The 19,278-nt window shown below is 44.9% G+C and overlaps 1 protein-coding gene across 2 annotated transcripts in view; it reads left to right on the forward strand.

The window, feature by feature from the left end:
- The first annotated feature begins 32 nt into the window (after positions 1–32).
- The window catches only part of ABHD16A (abhydrolase domain containing 16A, phospholipase), a 41,509-nt gene continuing 22,263 nt past the window's right edge, over positions 33–19,278 (forward strand). The window contains exons 1-7 of one of the 2 annotated variants that reach the window (XM_042449248.1): positions 33–210; positions 12,039–12,095; positions 13,613–13,679; positions 16,131–16,217; positions 16,696–16,781; positions 17,606–17,679; positions 19,117–19,221. In XM_042449248.1, coding sequence (XP_042305182.1) covers positions 76–210; positions 12,039–12,095; positions 13,613–13,679; positions 16,131–16,217; positions 16,696–16,781; positions 17,606–17,679; positions 19,117–19,221 — 611 coding nt within the window. In that variant the 5' untranslated portion in view covers positions 33–75. The remainder of the gene's footprint in view (positions 211–12,038; positions 12,096–13,612; positions 13,680–16,130; positions 16,218–16,695; positions 16,782–17,605; positions 17,680–19,116; positions 19,222–19,278) is intronic. The other variant, XM_042449249.1, reaches the window with a different exon arrangement.

Here is a 19,278-nt window from a genome sequence, read left to right on the forward strand (position 1 = left end):
TAGAGCTCCTCCTTTCATTTCCCCTCCTCTCCTCCCCTCTCCCCTCGGCTTGCCCGGCTTCAGGTCCGTCCCAAGATGGCGAAGTTATTGAGCTGCGTTTTGGGGCCGCGGCTGTACCGAGTCTACCGGGACCGAGGCCCGTCCAGAATACGCCGCATCCGGGATGTGGCAGAAGACACCACGCAGCCGACCCCCCTGGAACCCTCTTGGGTGAGTCCATTATTTTATTTCCCCCCCTCCAGCGAAGGCTTGGTATGTCCCACGTCACTCTTTGTATAGGAGCTGGAGGGCTAAACCATTCCAGGAATGGGGGGGAGGAGGACTATCCTACTGTGAATGGTAGGGAGGCAGAGGACACCACTTTCTTTCTCCTCCTTGCTCCCCCCGGGAAGGCTTGGTATTTCCCACGTCACTCTTTGTATAGAAGCTGGTGGGCCAAACCATTCTAGTAAATGGGGGGAGGACAAAGCTGCTGTTGGCTGCCTTGAGTGGTGATATTATGAAGGTGATGCTGAGAGAAGTGAAGAAGTGGGATCTTGCACCAGTTAAATGAGGAACACACCCACCATCATGGAGAGTGCCTTCATTTCCCCAGGGCCAGGCCATTAGGACACATAGGCAAAGGAAATAAGAAGAATAAGAATACATTATATTATATATAGTATAGATATATAATAATATTACATATATACTGGGGGGACTGAAAGGGAAGGGAGCGGATGCCCATCACAAAGAACAGTGGCTTTTTAGTCTCTCCCTCTATTGTACAAGACTATTGTATAATATAATTATTATTATAATCATTAATATATATGTATATATGTGTGTGTGTATATATATATACATACATTATAATAATATATATTGTAATATATAATATTATGTGTATTATAATAGTATATATTATAATATGTGTGTGTGTGTGTGTATGTATGTATATATATATATATATATATATATATATAGCTGGCAAAACAGGAGGGATTTGCAAAATGGGCAGAACTGGGGGGAGTGAAAAGGAGGGAGGGGATGCCCTTCACAAAGAACAGTGGCTCTTCAATCTCTCTCTCTATTGTACAAGGCTTCCTTCCTCTTCCCCTCCCTTAAATTTGGTTGCCACCCTACTTTAAATAAGGACAGACACAGACACAGACTCACACCCAACAGGTGTCGACGTGATAGTGCTGTATTGGAGAGGGCTGCCTCTGTTGAATGATTGCCTGCTGTGAATCTGTTGAATTTTTATCACCTTTCTCAAATTTGCCCCCCATCTCTCTACATATTATTATTGCTATTGTTGAAAGGTATGGTGGCCATGTGAGTCTGGAATATCAGTCTGCAAAGGGGATTTTGTGGCACCTCTGAGGGGAGAAGTTGGCAGCATGAGCTTTCATAGACTGCTTCCTCAGAGGCATGTTTTACTATCCCTATTCTTGTGTAGAGAGCTCTTGTGGCACCTTTGAGACTAATGGAAAGAAAGAAATTGGCAGCATTAACTTTAATAGACTTAGGTCTACTTCCTCAGATGCTTTTGGTGGCCTCTAAAGAAACTTGCCAAGAAAAACCCATTATATGTTCACCTTAGGGTTGCCATAAGTTGGAAACGACTTGAAGGCACACAACAACAACAGGATTAAAAGTAATGTAGAGGCATACATACAGAGCCAGCATGGTGCAGTGGTTTGAGCAATGGACTATGACTCTGGAGATCAAGGTTTGCTTCTCCCACTTTGCCATAAAACCCACTGGCTGATCTTGAGCGAGTTACACACACTCAGCCCCAGAAAACACTGGTAGTTTGCCTTTGGGTTGCTATAAGTCAGAAACAACTTGAAAACACGCAAACACAATTAAAACAATTTAAAAACATTTCAAAAAAAGAAGATGCCTTCAAGGCACCTCAAAGCAGTACAAGAACAAGGCAGATCACCATTAAAAACAGCAGTGGAGAAGCAGAGAAAATGAAAGCAAAATTAAAAGCAGTCAGGGGGAAAATTAGAATAAAAATCCTCACTAAAATGCCTGGGGAAATAAAAAGTGTGTTCTTGACACTAGAGAAAGCCTGTGGTCCAAGCTAGGAAGCAGCCCCTCCAAATGCCTGAACGATCCCCAATTCACCCCAAACGCAAACTGGTCGTACTTGGCATCAGGCTGGTGAAGATGACACTTTCCAGTACAGTATCTTCGTTTAGGAAGAATTCCAGTCCTAGCCTCTACATACCTAAAATCAGAAGGCAAGGTGTCTGGAGGCAGGCGGGTAAAGTGGATTTCAAAGACTGGGCAGTTAGAAGCATAGAAGGTGATTTAGATGACATTAGACCATGGCTGTGTATGTGTATGTAAGATCTGTTGCTTCTAGTGGTGGCCATGTAGGTCATTGTATACGTATGTGCCTTGAAGTCACCTGTCAACTTATGGCAACCCCATCAATTTCATAGGGTTTTCTTAAGCAAGGAATACTCAGAGGTAGTTTTGCAAGTTTCTTTCTCTAAAACATACCCTACACAACCTGGTATTCGTTGGCAGTCTCCCATCCGAGTACTAATCAGCGCTTACTCTGCTTAGCTTCCAAGATCAGATGGGATCTGGTGTCTTCAGTGTACAGTGGTACCCCGGGATACGAATTACCCAGCTTACGAATTTTTCGGGATACGAAAAAATCCCATAGGGATTTATTGTTTCGGCTTACGAAGGTTTTTTCGGGTTACGAAAAAACCCCGGCGCTGTTTTAAATGGAAAGGCCGCCACCGGAGGGCAGCAGAGAGCTATTTTTTCCATTAGCGCCTATGGCAATTCAGGTTACGAAGGTTTTTCGGGTTACGAAATTAGCCGCGGAACGAATTAATTTCGTAACCCGAGGTACCACTGTATTTAAGCTTAGTTATTTATCTGGTCTGACAATAGCTCTTGGGGTTTCAGGCCAGCCACACCTGAGAGTATAAACTTACAACCTTCTGCATTCAGAGGATATACTCTGCCACTGAGCAATGGCCCTTCCCTGAGTCTGTATGTTTAAGGCTTTCATTGGCAAGGTGATTCAATTAATCACCTGGTAATTCACTAAGTAATTCCATTAAATAACACTCAGAATCATGTTCAGTTGCAAACTGGAAGCTGGTGGAGAACTACTAGTTCCAGAGAATGTTATTCTGAATTATATTCATCTAAGCAGCCAGAAATGATAGCCAAAAGAAGCTTCCAGGCAGCCTCTGGAAGCAACCCTTTGTGCTGCATGCTGCAATAACTTGCTCCCAATCAGTTTGAATTGCCAGAGTCAGAAATGGATGGCTGAGCGGCTGTGGAACTACAACTCCCACATTCCTTTACTTTAGACCATGCAGGGTGGGTCTGATGGGAGTTGTAGACCAAAACCTCTAAAAAGCCAAAGGTTCCCTATCCCTTTATTTTGTTGTTGCTGCTGCTGCTCTGTGGCTTCAAGTTGTTTCCGACTTATGGCAAACCTAAGGCGACCCTATAGTGGGGTTTTCTAGGGCTGAAAGTGTGTGACTCACTCAAGGTCACCCAGCGGGTTTCCATGGCCAAACAAATAATTGAACCCTTGTCTCTGGACTCTTAGTCAGGCTCTCTGTTCAGGAGGGAACCATGGCTTCGGCACTTGCGGCGTCTCTTCTGGGGCGCAGGAAGGAGCGCGATTTTCACTTCTTTGCAGCATCCGGGAACCGCGCCGTTTGGCTGCTGCGGTTCCCAGATGCTGCAACCAGCAGTGGCAGCAGACCGCCTCTTTTCGGTGGTCTGTAACCCGCCTTAATCATGCCTAGAGAAGACCCATTGAAAACTGGGGTTTAAATACAATATACCTGTCCTACAAATTGTTCTACTTTTATGTTTGGCTAGTCTCAGTCTAAACTAATACAATATATTTGAAAGGGGAGATTAGTAGTGTCATGTAAACTGTTGTGTTTGTCGGTTTGTTTGTTTGTTTTTGCAGATGCCTGTTTGCTAGTACAGATCTTCTCTCTGTTCCTTGACTACTGATCATCAAACGCCTGATAAACTTACAAGGGACCCTTGTGTATCCCCAAAACATGGTTGAGAAATCACTGTCCTGGTTCATTAATGATGCCATTCTAGGAAAGCCAGTTAGGAGGACAAGGCAGTCACAGTTGCATTCTCTGCTAGGATATGCTGCTTGCTACACAAGAAATGGGAGGGGAGGGTTGCTTTGTTTCTTGTTATCAGTGGCATCTTGTGTGTATCTCTACTGGCTTGACCAGAGATAACATGGTGAAATAAGTGGAGACAGGAACTCCTCCTGAAGCTAATTTAATTTCCACATGTAATACAGTACATTCTTCCCAGTCTATGCTAATATCAATCGATACTTTCCAAACATTATGTATTAATGACTACTTAGCTTCGCAAGGAAAAGAAACAGGAGCTTTTGATGAGGCTCTTCTAATGCTCCCCATGGTAAGGCAGGGCCCAGAGTATATTGGTTAGAGTGCTGTTTCACAAGTGCAGGGTTGCAGATTCAGTCTTTTGGATCCTTGATAACAATATTACCCCAACCACAAATCTCAAATTACAGTTTTTCTTTCCCTGGCTCTTAATATTAGCTTGGTTTTAAAATATTTTCTTTCATATTTCTTTCATCCAGAGACCTAAGAAGATAGTGGGGCTTTTTTTATGTTTCAGTTTAAGATACATTTCTGTTTCTTAATATGATCAAAACTTTAGCTGAGAGCTGGAACCAATAATAAAATTAAAAGAACCACCTCTTTTCTTTAACCTTACTCTAGAAAAAGAAGGGAGAATACGTAGGCTGTGTGCCCTTTTTGATGGCCTCCATTGACCTCTGCCATCACAGAATTGGCAGGAGCAGTCCCTGCTGCCATCTGCAGTCTGCTGAAATTGCAGTGGCTTTGTCCAGATTCTTCCATTCCTGTCACAATCTGTCCTGGCAACCTTTGCAGACTCTGTGGTGCAGGAGGGTGCAATAGAAAGGGCTGCAACAGTTATAGCACATTTGATGGTAACAGAGATGGGGTAAATAGAGCCTACATGGGTCATTTTGATGGATCCCCCAGATCCTCTTTTTTTTTTTTTAAGAGAGTGGAATTTTATTTTGCCCCTGAATGCTCTCTAGCAGTTATGAGGGACAGTTTTGCCACTTCCTAGCCTCCCCAGGCCATTTTGGTCCAGAAGAGGCTTTTCCCCCTAACATGAAGTGACTCGATTACTCCTCCTTCCCCAAACCTCAGGAAGCTGCCCAGTGCAGCTTCCTAACCCCCTGACAGTTATCTGTTGTTGTTGTTGTTGTTGTTGTTGTTGTTGTTGTTGTTGTGTGCCTTCAAATCTTATTTTGACCCCAAGATAAACCCCTGTCGTGGGGTTTTCGTGGCAAGATTTGTTCACAGGAGGTTTGCTTTTGCTGTCCCCTGAGGCTGAGAGAGTGTGACTTGCCCAAGGTCACCCAGTGGATTTCATGACTGAGCTGGGAATCGAACCCTGGTCTCCAAACTCATAGGTCCAAAACAGACTTCAGAAATAATTGAGTTTGAGACTGCTTCAGCTGCCCTGGCTCAATGCTAGGGAATTCTGAAAACTGTAGTTTTGTGACACATTTAGCCTTCTCTGTCAGAGAGCTCTGATGCCGCAATAAACAACATTTCCCAGGAACTGAGCCAGAGCAGTTCCAGTGGTCTCAGACTGGATTATTTCTGCAGTGTGTTTTGGGCTGTCACCCAACACTCAAACCACTGTGCCACACTGGCCCTCTGTCGTCCTTTGCAAAAAAGTAAAATGTGGTATGCCTTCAAAGGATTTGATGCAATTTCCCCATCTCCAGGAAGAAACTCCCCTTTAGTTAGAGCTGACAGTAAAAATAGAAGACAATTCTGTTCTTCCACACAATTGTAAAATGTCATCAGGCTGGTACCTGTTTTCTAAATGGGTAAAAATCAGGTGTGCAGTATCTATCCCATCCATTTTACTTGCCTGCTTTGTATCAAACAGCAGGAGTGGAGGATATCTGCATCCCCAGATGTTCTTCAACGGTAGTTCCCATCCACTCTAGCCAACATTTCTATTGGTGATGGAGGATGGGAGCTGCAGTCCAAGACAGCTGGACTGCTGTTCTCTAGCCCAGTGATACTATTTGCCTTGAGAAGTGTGTCTAGCATGTTGTGCATTTGGAAACTGAACTCTCCAGTGTTGTGTAACTAAGGTGTTGTGCAGTAGTGAGGCTGAATAACTTTACAATATATGCCCATAAGAATGAGCTTTGTGAAGGAAATGTGTTAATCACTCTCATGCCCTACCTTCGCCCCAAGGAGCAAAGGGTGGCATACATGAAATTGATTTGAAGATAATTAGTAGAAGATAATGTTTTGCATGCTCTTCAAGGCTTGATGCTGAAAAAATATCTGCCTTGATTGCTTTCATCACAGCCCATGCAGATCATGGTGATGTATGTGAGCCATCTCACACTGATAATAGCTGCATGGAGTTTGTGGTCTGCTTTCCATTATGGTGTCGCCAAAAGGTTTGTCAGTCGTTTAGGAAATTCTCAGATGCATGCTATATCCCTAAGGCAGTGATTCCCAAACTTGGGAATCCCCAATGTTGTCATAAAGCCGGCTCCCGGCCTCCCCCTGAAGACGCTGCCCGCCCCCTCCTCTACCTGGGCAGCGGCCCAGAGAACTCTCTTGCCGCCGAAGCGGCGTTTTTCTTCGGGGGCGGGGCCGGTGAGAGCGGCCCCATAAAACCGGCTCCCGGCCTCCCCTAAAGAGGATGCCGCCGCCTTTTTCTTCCATCAGTCAGCAGCTGAGAGGACTCTGTTATAACCCTATGCCATCAGGGAGCCACTGGACCGCGCCAGGAGCTGTTTGTGGCTACGGACTGTTTTGCAGCGTAAGGAGCGAGAGAGCTGTGCCCAAGTCAGCATAGAACAGAGGATGACTGCTGTGTCACACCTCTGTTCTTTCTGTGGTTTGCAAGGGAGAGGGAGAGGGCATGGATGCGGGGAAGGCTTCGGCTGGGGAGGAAGAGGGTAATATCGGTGCGAGCGGGGCTCCTATTGAGGTGGTGTGGGGCAGGGGGAGGTATGGCGGTAGGAAGGCGGACTTGCGTTACAGAGGAGCGAGGATCGATGCTTAATATCTATCTCCCCTTCCGGTCCCCTCCTACCAAAGGCCTGAGGGTCATTCCAACCGTGCCCAACCCCTGTCACTGCTCCTGTGCAATGCCAGGTCGATTAACAACAGTCCCATCCTCCCATGACCTGTTGGAGGACAGAAATTGTGACCTGGCTTGCATTATCGAAACCTGGCTTGGGCCTGAGGGAGATGCTGTGTGGGCACAGGCCCTCCCTGCCGGGTTTTCGGTGAAAGACCAGCCCAGGTTAGGTGGGCGGGGGGGGGGGTGTTGCTTTGGTCCATAAGAACACCTTGTCTCTCACCAGGAACTTCATCCGAAAACTTCTTTTATCGAGTGTATTACCTGACCCTGAAGGCTAGGGAAGTCTAGGGATTCTCTTGGTGTATCGCCACCCCGTGCGCTAACAGAATCCCTTAACGAGCTGACACAGCTGGTTGCGAGATGATGTTGGAGACGCCCAGGCTGTTGGTCCTGGACGACTTCAACATCCCTTGCGGCCAACTATGTTCCATCCGGTGCGGTCGGCTCGGAATTCATGGATACCATGTGGCCATGGGCCTGTCCCAGCTGATTACGGGTCCAAGCATTTTTCGGGTAATACACTGGATTTGGTCTTTTGTACGGATGTGGAAAATCCTCAGGGCGAGGAATAACTATTATTTCCCCCCTGCCATGCGGATCATTTCCTCGTGGAGGCAAAATCAAGGCTTCTACCCAGATCCCCTCCCCCCCCGGGGGTGGAGGACCTATTAGGATGGTCCACCCTCGAAGGCTGATGGAACCTGAGAGGTTCCAGGAAGCCTTAGAGGGCTCATGGTTGGAAATGACGGCGATTCTGTTGATGCCCTGACTGGTATCTGGAATACCGGTCTCTCCAGGGCTATACCCAGTATCGCTCCCAAGCGCCCTCTCAGGCCCGCTTCCAAACGTACGCCTGGTATACGAAAGACCTCCGGCAAGGAAGTGGGTCCTGCGACGGCTAGAGCACCGCTGGCAGAAACACTACGCTTACCAACAAGCTCTCCTAGACCGCCTTTTGGGGACTATGGGAGGCGATACGAGCAGCTAAGAACTCGTTCTATGGTGCTCGTGTCGCGTCCGGAGTCACGTCCAGCGAGTTGTTCAGGGTGGTCAGGGAGCTAACTCAGCTCCTCTGCCCTTAACCAGATCCTTGAACCTTCAAGGCCTGCTGTGACCATTTAACAATTCTTCGCGGATAAAACCTCTCGGATAAGCGAGGGTCTTAACGCCGGCATTAGGGCAGAACCAAGGGTAGGCATCGAGCCTCATGGACTCATTAAACTGGATGTTTGAGTTGGTCAGTACCGATGATGTGGGACAGTCTTCAAAGCGTTCGGAAGACAACCTGCTCTCTCGATCCTGTCCCTCATGGCTGCGGCTCAGGGGGGACCGGTGGTAACCTCGCTGTTACACCGGATTATAAATACATTCTCTGAGGGATGGGCAATTTCCATCCAGCTTGAAATTGGCCACTATAAAACCGCTGTTAAAAAAGCCCTCCCTCGACCCCCTGATGCATGTAATTATCGGCCAGTCTCGCTGCAGCCATTTTGGGGAAGGTGATCGAGAGGGCAGTTGCAATCCAGCTTCAATCGTCTTGGATGAAACGGATTATCTGGACCCATTTCAAACTGGCTTTTGGGCGGGTACGTGGTGGGACGGCCATGGTCGCCTTGGTTGATCTCCGTCTGGGCATGAGGGGAGGAGCGTCCCTGTTGGTGCTTTTGGACATCTCAGCGGCTTTCGATACCATAGACCATGGTATCCTTCTGGTACCTGGCAGAGGTGGGAATCGGGGGCACTGCGTCCAGTGTTCCGCTCCTACCTCTCTGGGGGTTCCAGGATGGTGCAGCTGGGAGACGTGTGCTCCGTAAAGGGCCCTTACATCTGGGGTCCCTCAAGGAGCCATTCGTCTCCCGTGCTTTTCAACATTTACATGAAAACCGCTGGAGAATCATCCGGGAACGGGGCGCGGGGTTATCACATATGCTGATGACACCCAAATGTCTTCTCTATGTCTCCGACTGATGCAGTGACCGGGGATGGCCATCTCTTCTCGTGGCCTGTGGAGTCGTAATGGTGGGCTGAGGAAGGAAAACCGACTCAGTCTGAATCCAGAAAACGGAGGTGCTCTTGATAGGTTCTCCTGGCCGGGATGGTGGTGGTTCCACCTGTCCTGAACAGGATCACGCTTCCCGTAAAGGACTCGGTACGCAGTTTGGGGGTGCTCCTTGACTCATCGCTCCACCTTACATCTCAGGTGGATGCGACGGTCAGGAGCACCTGTTATCAGCTTCGGCTGATTTGCCAACTGTGCCTACCTGGGCCAGGAGGGACCTTGAACGGGTGTACATGCTCTGGTACCCCTCGACTTGGATTTCTGCAATGCGCTCTACATGGGGCAACCCTTGTACCAAACCGGACAAGCTACACATGGTACAGAATATGGCAGCCCAGACTGGTCACTGGTACCTCCAGGGCCGTCATATAACACCTGTACTTAAAGATCTGCATTGGCTGCCCATTTGCTTCCGGGCGCAATACAAGGTGTTGGTTATAACCTATAAGCCCTACATGGCTTGGGCCCGGCTACCTTGAGGACGCCTCTCCCATACAATCCGCCCCGCACACTCAGAACAACTGGGCAGCAGCTATTGAGGGTACCTGGGGCAAGACTATCCTCCACAGCAAGGAGGACATTTACCATCTCGGCCCCAACCCTCTGGAATACGCTGCCCATAGAGCTCCGCTCGGCTACCTCCCTAGCCCAGTTCAGGAAGGATTTAAAAACCTTCCTGTTCAAGCGAGCGTTCCCCAATACAAGCTCTAGTTAGTCCCCACTCCCCCCCCCCCCCATGATAAGCTGGCCCGTATGTGATTTTAAATGTATATTTTAATCTGTTTTATTGCCTTTGTATATTGTATATGTTATTATCCTGTGCACCGCCCTGATTGGAAGAAGGGTGGTATACAAATAAAGCAATTATTATTATTATTATTATTATTATTATTATACTTCAGCTCCCAGAAGCCCCAGCCACCATGGCCAGTACCCACAGATTATGGGAACTGTAATTCATCCAGGGATGCAAGGTTGGGAATAACTGCCCTAAGGTTACATTATAAACTAAAGACTAATGCAGGACCAGTCTGCAACATGAAAAGGAAACATCAACCACATGTTTTAAGTTGCACAGCAACTGAGCTGTGTGAAAGGAGGATTGGGGTCTACAACTAGATCTTGGGGTGACTTGCAATAGATCAGCATGACTCACCAGCTATTTAGTAATACAGTGGGCTCTTGGTGTCTGCTGGAGTTTGGTTCTAGGAGGCCCCATGGAGATCAATATCCATGGATCCTCAAGTCCCATTAAATACAGTGACACAGTAAAATGGTGTCCCTTATATAAAATGGCAAAATCAAGGTTTGCTTTTGGGGAATATATATATTTAAAATATTTTCATGCAGTGGATGATGGAATCTGTGGATGTAGAGGGCCAGTTTTAGTTCTAGTGTAATTTATACTGCTGATATCTTTGATTTGTAACAATTTAGATGTAGATTTTTATTTGTACATCTCAATGTATGGTGGTTCATGCAGTTTAGAACATCAGAGTGACAGATGCTAGGCTTGTAGAATTTTCTTTGTTTTTCCGTAGAATCCGAAAATCCACCAAACAGAATTTGTTGCAAAAGACATAAACATAGAATTCTGAACCCAGGATTGATAAAATTGGAAGGAACACCAAGAGCCATATAATCCAACCCATTGCCAGTGCAGGAACCATAAAGATCCTCTGAGAGATAGCCAGCAAGGAGAGTCCACCACCTTTTAAGGTAGTCTATTCTGTAACATTTTTTCTGACTACCAGCAGGTTAACTTAGGCCTTCTTCATTTCAGGGTTAATAGGGGAGTCATTTTTGCTGCTGCTATGTTGAACAGCGGAAAGTCTGAAATCTATGTAGGTCTACTCCAGATCATCAGTCAGAGAGCTACCAATCAATCCAAGCCTACTTTCTTCCCATCTCAGCAATAAACTACATCAAGCCAACATTTGCATTTGATTCAGATTTGTTCTGAACTTTGACAATCTACTAAAATGCAAATGAGATGCCTGCTTACCACATGAATCTAAGACTGAGAACAGTCCTTTCTAAGTGATGTTGCTTTCAGAAGGATGCTCCAGTTTAAAATAGTCTCTTTTTTCTTTCCTTGTCTATTTGGAGCTAGTGACACATCAGCAGGGAGGACCTGTAGTTCATAAGTGGGGAGTGTGTGGCCCTAATGGGAGTAGATGTGCCACTCCCATCAGCCTTAACCAGCATAGCTACTGGTGAAGGATGATGAGAGTCCAACCACATTTGAAAGGTCCTATGATCCCCTTCCCCACTGTTGTTCTTGCAGACAGTTTTCAAGTCAACATGAGCCATCAGGATGGATGTATTCATAGAATCATAGAATCATAGAGTTGGAAGAGACCACAAGGGCTATCCAGTCCAACCCCCTGCCATGCAGGAAATCCAAATCAAAGCATCCCCAACAGATGGCCATCTAGCCTCTGCTTAAAGACCTCCAAGGAAGGAGACTCCACTACACTCCGGGGGAGTTTGTGCAAACCTTTCCAGTGTGTTATGCTTGCAATGTGGCACCAAAAATGTAGCATCCTTTTATGTTTTTAGAGGACTAAAATATTGTTGCCTACAGATCAAAATGCAGGATTAACTGATTAACTTCTTTAGGTCATGCAAATCCTTTGAAGTCAGAAGAAAAACATTCACCAGCTCTTCTGAAAGAGAGTTCCTTTCCTCCCTCACCTTCGTCTTAATGTTGTTCCCCCTAGCCTTTCTTCCAAGATATAAAACTCAAACTCAGCAAATGCTCCCTTTCGTTCCCCAGGAATCATATTATCAGCCACGGACCCTTGAAAAACATGCAGACAGCATTCTTGCACTGGTAGGTATCTATTTCATTCCTTCCCCCTCATCCTGTATATTGTTGCTCTTCTGCAAGTACTAGTGATGATGTGCTCATTCAGAGAAATGGAGGTGATGGAGTGGACTGTAACACATGGGCTGTGGTTGGGGATTCTTTCATTGTATAATTGTCCTATAGAATGTAACACAGTCAAAAATCAGCTAGTTAGCTGGTCAAGCAGAATGATAGTCCAGTATGCAAAGGGATCTTGTAGTGTCTTCAACACTAATTGAGCAAAAGAAGTTGTACCATAAGCTTTCACAGACCTAGGTTGCATCTGCCATGTAGAAATAATGCAGTTTGGCACTGTTTTAGCAGCAATGGCTCAGTGCTATGGAATCCTGGAACTGGTAGTTTGTTATGGCACCAGAGCGCTCTGGCAGAGAAGGCTAAATATCTAACAAAACTACAAATCCTAGAATTCCATATCATCGAGCCATGGCAGTTAAAGTGGTGTCAAACTGCATTATTTCTGCAGTGCAGGTGCACCTTTAGTCTACTCTCTGAGATATATGGGATACAGTGTTACTCAGAGTGGTGGTCCATGGACCAATGACAGTCCCCAAAGCATTGGCTGTCAAACCCTAGCGGATTTCTAGGAAAGAAAGAATTGTAGCCAATAGGCACAAATATGGTACTGTCCCTGGCACAGAAGATGGGGAAGGAAGTGGCAGGAGAAGGTTGCTGCCTTCAAGCTGCTTATTCCTCTAGTGCTTGACCTGGTGGGTTCTCTGTGGAGCTGATCTATGTGCTCTGAGAGGAGCACCTTTGACAGTCACCTGTGCCACAGGACAGGTGATTGTTGAAACCACCCATCCTAGAGCACTCTGGCTCCTAGGACCCATGAATCACTTCAAATGGAGAGGGAATGTATTTTTAAATGCTCTCATTGAGTGAAGTGTATGTGTATTTTGTTTAAACTTTTTTGCCTCCCATGTGATTCAGCTAGCACAGAGACAAATCTTTTCATCTTATATGTGAGTATATCACAGACACTCAGTTCTTTACATGTGCAAGCATTCAGAGATGTGATCCACACATGTCAGGCTTTTGTACTGAAATGATCCGAATTTCTGCCCCCTGATTCTTCATGAACAGCTAGTGCCTCTCTCCTTTTCTTAGGAGCTCAACTTTCAGCCTCTCCCTCACCTGGTCCATTGCCTATTTTGAAGAGGTTGTTGAAAAAAGCAAGAACTCATTAGGTGCACAATGAAAGCATGTTTACTTGTAACATCTGTCCCCTGGTGCTCTCACATTTCACCTGTAGCTATGGATACATCCTCCCCCTCACCATGTGTCTCACTTTGCAGCCTTGATTCCCTGTTTGCTGTAATCATTAAACTCAGCCTAGTGCCCTTGGCTTCCTCTTTTTTGCAGCTCTTAACATAGGATATCTACCAGAAGCCTCTCCACACTCCCTGTTTTTGCTTTAAAAAGTCTCAAAAACATCAGTTCTTTTTGTAACATATACCCCATCCTTTACTTTGTCCTTGCAGGCTTCTGTACTGTGGTCCATTTCCTATTACTCTTCCCCACTTGCTGTGTTTTACCTGTACAGAAAAGGTATGGACAGTTTCTCTGTGTGACTCTCACCAAGCTTTTCTGCCTCCAGTGTTACACTGTTATTTGGGGACTCTGTGGGAAAGGGACCGTAACTCAATATAGGTTGAGTCTCCCTTATCCAGAATTCCGAAATCCAAAATGTTCCAAAATGCAAAACATTTTTCATGGGTGGCTGAGATAGTGCTTTGTTATGATTCAGTGTACACAAACTTTGTTTCATGCACAATTTTAAAAAAATACTGTATAAAATTACCCTCAGGCTATGTGTATAAGGTAAATAATAACAATAATAATAACAATAACAATAATAATAATATATTTATTTATTTATAGCCCGCCTTTCCAGAGATCAAGGCGGGTTACAAAAAGTGCCATTACAGATAAAAACACAATTTATGAAACATAAATGAATTTTGTGTTTAGCCCTGGATCCCATCTCCAAGATATCTCATTATATACATATATGCAAATACAGATATTCCAAAATCCAAAACACTTATCCTGAGCATTGCAGATAAGGGAGATTGAATCTGTACCAGAGCATCCATTTTACATGCCAAAGGCCCCAGGTTTAGTCTTTGTCATACCCAAATCTGACTAAGTAAGATTTTTCTCTAGATAATTAAATACCAGTAACTGCTATCAGTTGATTAAAACAATCTGTAATAAAACTAAGAGTGACTTCCTTTTGTTAGGATGCTCCCCAGCCCACTAAGGGGTGAACCTCCATCAAAAATAGCAGAAAAACTGCTACAGCTTTCTCTGATACAGAAGAGTGCCACAAATATCTTCCAGTATCATAGAGTCCTGCAGAAAAGCAAGGCTAAATATTTTCTTTTTCATTTGGAATGGAAAGAAATGAGGAAGAGAGATGGACTTTATGATGATAATTCTGGTCTTTTCTGACACATGAGGGGTGTAGTTTGCAAAAATAATTTTGAGGAGAGATAGATTGCATCCTACCATTGTATTCCCCATCACCATGTACGGTTATGAGAACTGGACAGTGAAAAAGGTAGATTAGAACAAAATCAGCTCATTTGAGATGTAGTGCTGGAGAAGAGTGCTGAGAATGCCATAGACAAAACAAACAAATGGATCCTTCAACAGATCAAGCCTGAAAAATCCTTAGAAGCCAAGATGATCAGAGTGAGGCTGTTATACTTTGTTCGCATCATGAGAAGGCCGGCTTCATTAGAAAAAAACTATAATGATAGGAAAGGTAGGGAGTAGCAGAAAGAGAGGAAGACTGCACATCAATTGGATGGACTCATTCAGGGAGGTTATGGGACAATGCAGGATCTGAGCTGAGGAGTGGAAGATGGGATTCTGGAGATATATCATCTACAGGGTTGCTATGAGTCAGGGTTGAATCGAGAGCAGTTAGCAACAACAACAACGAAAACAAGGTTGTATCCTATCTACCCTTGGGCCTGACATACCAGCAGCCTGAGAGTCTTATATTGAGGACAGAAAGTCTCAAAATCTCTACTGAATCAAACAGATGCGACACAAGACAAATGCCACAGTGCTGTAAGAAAAGTCACTGTTGAGCCCAAAAGGGATGTGCATAGCATCTGTATGATATATTGTTTGAGCCATTCCTTCTCTCAGCACTTTCTGCTCTGATTTCTCAGCCAGTCCTGATTCAGAGGCATTCACCCTCCATGACAGCCAGGTAGCTGACCATCACATCTCTATGAAACCTCCTCTGAGCTTCTCTCCTTCCATACAGTAGCCAGAACAGGAACCCCTTGAGTATGGATGGTTCTTATTTCCAAAGAAAGGGAAATTTTTCTCCAACTTGAATTCAGTGGAGGAAGGGGGTTAATAAAGCTTATAGAAGAGTAAGCTTCTTAGGTTGTTTTGTGCCTTCAAGTCATTTCTGATTTATGGTGAACCTGTTGTGGGATTTTCTTGGCAAATTTCATCAGAGGGGATTTGCCATTGCCTTCCCCTGAGGCTGAGAGAGTGTGACTTGCCCAAAGTCACCCAGTGGGTTTACATGGCCATACTGAGATTCGAACCCTGCTCTCCAGAATCATAGTCCTATGCTCAAACCACTACACCATGCTGGCTCCCAAACGTCTCATAGAAGTGTGTTATTCTTTGGGGGTGGGGGTAAGGGTGGTGCCTTGCATCACGAGGCAGCTGTAGCACAGCACCAAATAAAGAATTCTTTGTGAGTGTTGTGTGACAAATGTAACAGAGCTTTTGGAAAGCTAGCTTCAGCCCTATAAATATTTCCTCAGAATTCTCATTGTTTCACAAAAGCTCTTCCCCAACCTGGTACTTTCCAGATGCATTGGCATACAGCACCAGTCGGGGCGGCCTTTGGTACAATTTTCTCATGAATGGAAATGGGAAAACATCCTGTGTGCAGTAGACTTTGAGTTTAAAAGTACTGTGCTGATCACCTCTCACTCTATCTCTGTCATCCTCTCTTTTTAGGGTATTTAACAATGTCAAAAGTGGTTGCTATCTCTCACTATGTTGGGACCCTAATGCTCTTGCTGGCAGGGATTGCCTGCCTCAGAGGTGAGTATTTCCTGGGATGCAAAAGGTACAATGTCAGTTGACTGAGCCAGGGAGCCATGACTTCCCTGGAAGCAAGCGTGCATTGGGGTGGGTAGATCTGTATGTTTTGTTTTATGATGTAGTATCATGATTTATACATGTACTTTACAAAATAATATAAGTAAGTAAATAAATGACAGCTCTGTCACAAGGAGGTTTCAATGTAAGCCTCAACAGAGGGGGCCAAGAAGAGAGAACTAATACAGAGTAGTAAAGATGTTGATAGCAAGAGTGATAAGGGAGGGATAGGTGAGTGAGCAGGGAGATAAATAGTGTCTATCTATCTATCTATCTATCTATCTATCTATCTATCTGGATTTGTGAGTGTGGGGACTGAGAAATGGAAAGAGGTGGGCTTAAAGGTGAGTAAGTGTTCCAAGCAGAAGGGACAGCCTGTGTTAGGTCTTCAGTCTCTTGATATTCTGACTCTTCCCTGCAGGTATTGGCCGCTGGACGAACCCTCAATACATCCAGTTCATCACCATCCTCGAGGATGCACACCGGTTTGGCACACCTGAGCACAAGGTAAGGGAGCTTACTGCTGCTAGGCGTCATTCTGATTGGCTTCTTAGCCAAACAGCTGGCTCCTACTTTGAGCTAGAGTTTTGGAATGTTATGTTGGGGAAGGCTACTTCTCCCAGAAACACCCAGCTAGTGTGGCCAGGCTGGCTGAGGGATTCTGGGAATTGTAATCCAAAACAGGAACTTTTTGTTGAAAACTCATGTATATTAGCCAAGGTTCATGTATGGTGGTGGCTGCAGCTCTAAGTATACAATATACATAGTATACTGTATACTCCAAGTATACAATCCAACATAGAATTAAAAGGTCTGGTATACCTGATCTAGGAAAGATCCCCAGCAAGGTGCAGGTACTCTGGGTAGTTAATATAAAAGGCAGCTCCTCTATAGCCATCAGTAATGCTTATGGTGTCTTTCCAATCCATTGTATCCAGAGCATCCTAAGATGTACTGCTTGCTCTTTTCTATCGCTTTGGAATGGCTTCCAATTTTTGAACTGTTTTTGCTTACACTATGTACTGCACTTGTCTTTCTCTGCTAGGAGTTTCTTTGATCCCAGGAGAAAATATTGTATGTGAGCTTAAACAGTTTATTTTGTGTATAGCCTCCACCTGGAAGCAGGGGTGCAGAACATATATATAGCCCTCCAGATATTATTGGACTGCAGCTCCAAATATCCTCACTATTGACTGTGTTGGCTAGGGCTGATGGGAGTTGCAGTCCAACAGTGCCTGAGACTGTTCATTCCCCAGTTCTTGCCTTGGTCAAAAAAGACCAGGAAGTTGTATTCATCTGTTTTCTACTTTCTCTCCTTTTTTGCTTTACAGAAGAAACTTGCCAGCTACAATTTTGACTTTAGGAGTTGGCCTGTGGACTTTCGGTGGGACGAGGCTACAAGCCGGTGGGTAGGGAGCCAAAAATAATAAGAATCCTTATCTTCTAAACTGTCCAGTTCCTTCTTCTCACACTGCCTGCCCTCACCCATCCTTCCATAATTAAGCCAATTCTTTCTAAGAAATGTAGGTATCAGATTTCCTTGCTGAAGTGATTTGAATATGCATAAAGGCCAGCCATTGTGCATGTTCACATCTTTAGCAATGCACATATAAATGGCACTGGTTGGGTATTTCAATAATAACCAGTCAGTGTGCATAATTTCATACCATCCACCCTGACTTTTTCCTACATTTCACAGTTCTCTAGTCAATGAATATGATCGTGTTTTCTTTTATCTCCAAGGACCATATACTGTGTTTATTTTTTTATGAGCTTTCTCTATCCATTTCACTGTAGACAACTCTCCTGCTGAGAGAGAAGCATAGAGCTGGAATGGACTGCAAGGGCCAGCCCATTGCCAGTGTAGGAATCTGCATCTTAAAATACCCTGAGAATTAAACATCCAATCTCTGTTTTAAAACCTTCAGTGAAGGAGAATCCATCACCCTCCAACAGAGTGTATTCTACTATCAATCAGCTCGTACACTCAGGAAGTTCTTCCTAATATTTAAGTGGAAGCTCCTTTATTGTACTTTGCATCCATTGGTATCAGTCCTAAACTTTGGAAGAGCAGGAAACAGACAGAGACTGAGGAGCCTTTATTCAGAAATCTGAAGTGCTCCAAAATCCAAAGCTTTTTGAGCATTGACATGAAGATGCAAGACTTTGATTTTGGAGTACTTTAGATTTTGGAATACACAAGTAGCATAATATGTAGCTTTATTTTATAATGTGGGGGGGTCTTATTTTCTCTCCCTCTCCCCTGCACCCGGTCGCCCTTGCACTCCTTCATTCCTCCTCACCTCAACATACCTCCATTTCAAAGCGCCACCAGCAGACAGTGCTGGTATGGCCATTTCCTGACATCCCCACCATGAAGAAAGTTACTGGCAAGCTCCAAATGAGACACACACACACACCCCGCCCAATCATCATCATCTTCCCCATCTGTTTTGATTTTGACATTGAGCTGCTGGTTGATACTGCCATTGCCTATCTTCACGCCAAATTTCAAAACCAAGGCTGGAGAGAGACATGACTAGAGAAAGATGTAAGGAACTGTGACGTGGCAAGAGGTGTGGATTTGTGCCAAGCACTATATTTGTATTTCTGCCATTTCACAGGTCCTCTCATCTCTCTCCAGCCTTGTGAATACAGCACAGCTATGTACTGTACTACTTGTATACTAAAATACAGAAAAATCCCATCTCCAAAATGCTTCTGGACCCAAACATTTCAGATAAGGGATCTTTAACCTGTATTTGAAGATGACTGTCACACTAGCTTTTTGTCTTCTGGGTGTGATAGTTTTGAGCATTCTCCTGGTCTCTAATCCCTGCAGGTCAGATTCTCGCAATGTTCCCCTATTACGGTCAGAACCAAAGCACCGAAGTGCCGTTAATGGCTTCCTGCATGCCATCAAGAAGCTGCCCTGCCAGATTGCAAGGTACCTTTCTTGCCCATGCTTTTTGTTTTGTGAGGAGGCAAGCGGTGGGTGAAAAGT

The sequence above is a fragment of the Sceloporus undulatus genome, chromosome 2 (genome assembly GCF_019175285.1).
Source record: "Sceloporus undulatus isolate JIND9_A2432 ecotype Alabama chromosome 2, SceUnd_v1.1, whole genome shotgun sequence".
In the NCBI taxonomy this organism is placed as follows: Eukaryota; Metazoa; Chordata; class Lepidosauria; order Squamata; family Phrynosomatidae; genus Sceloporus; species Sceloporus undulatus.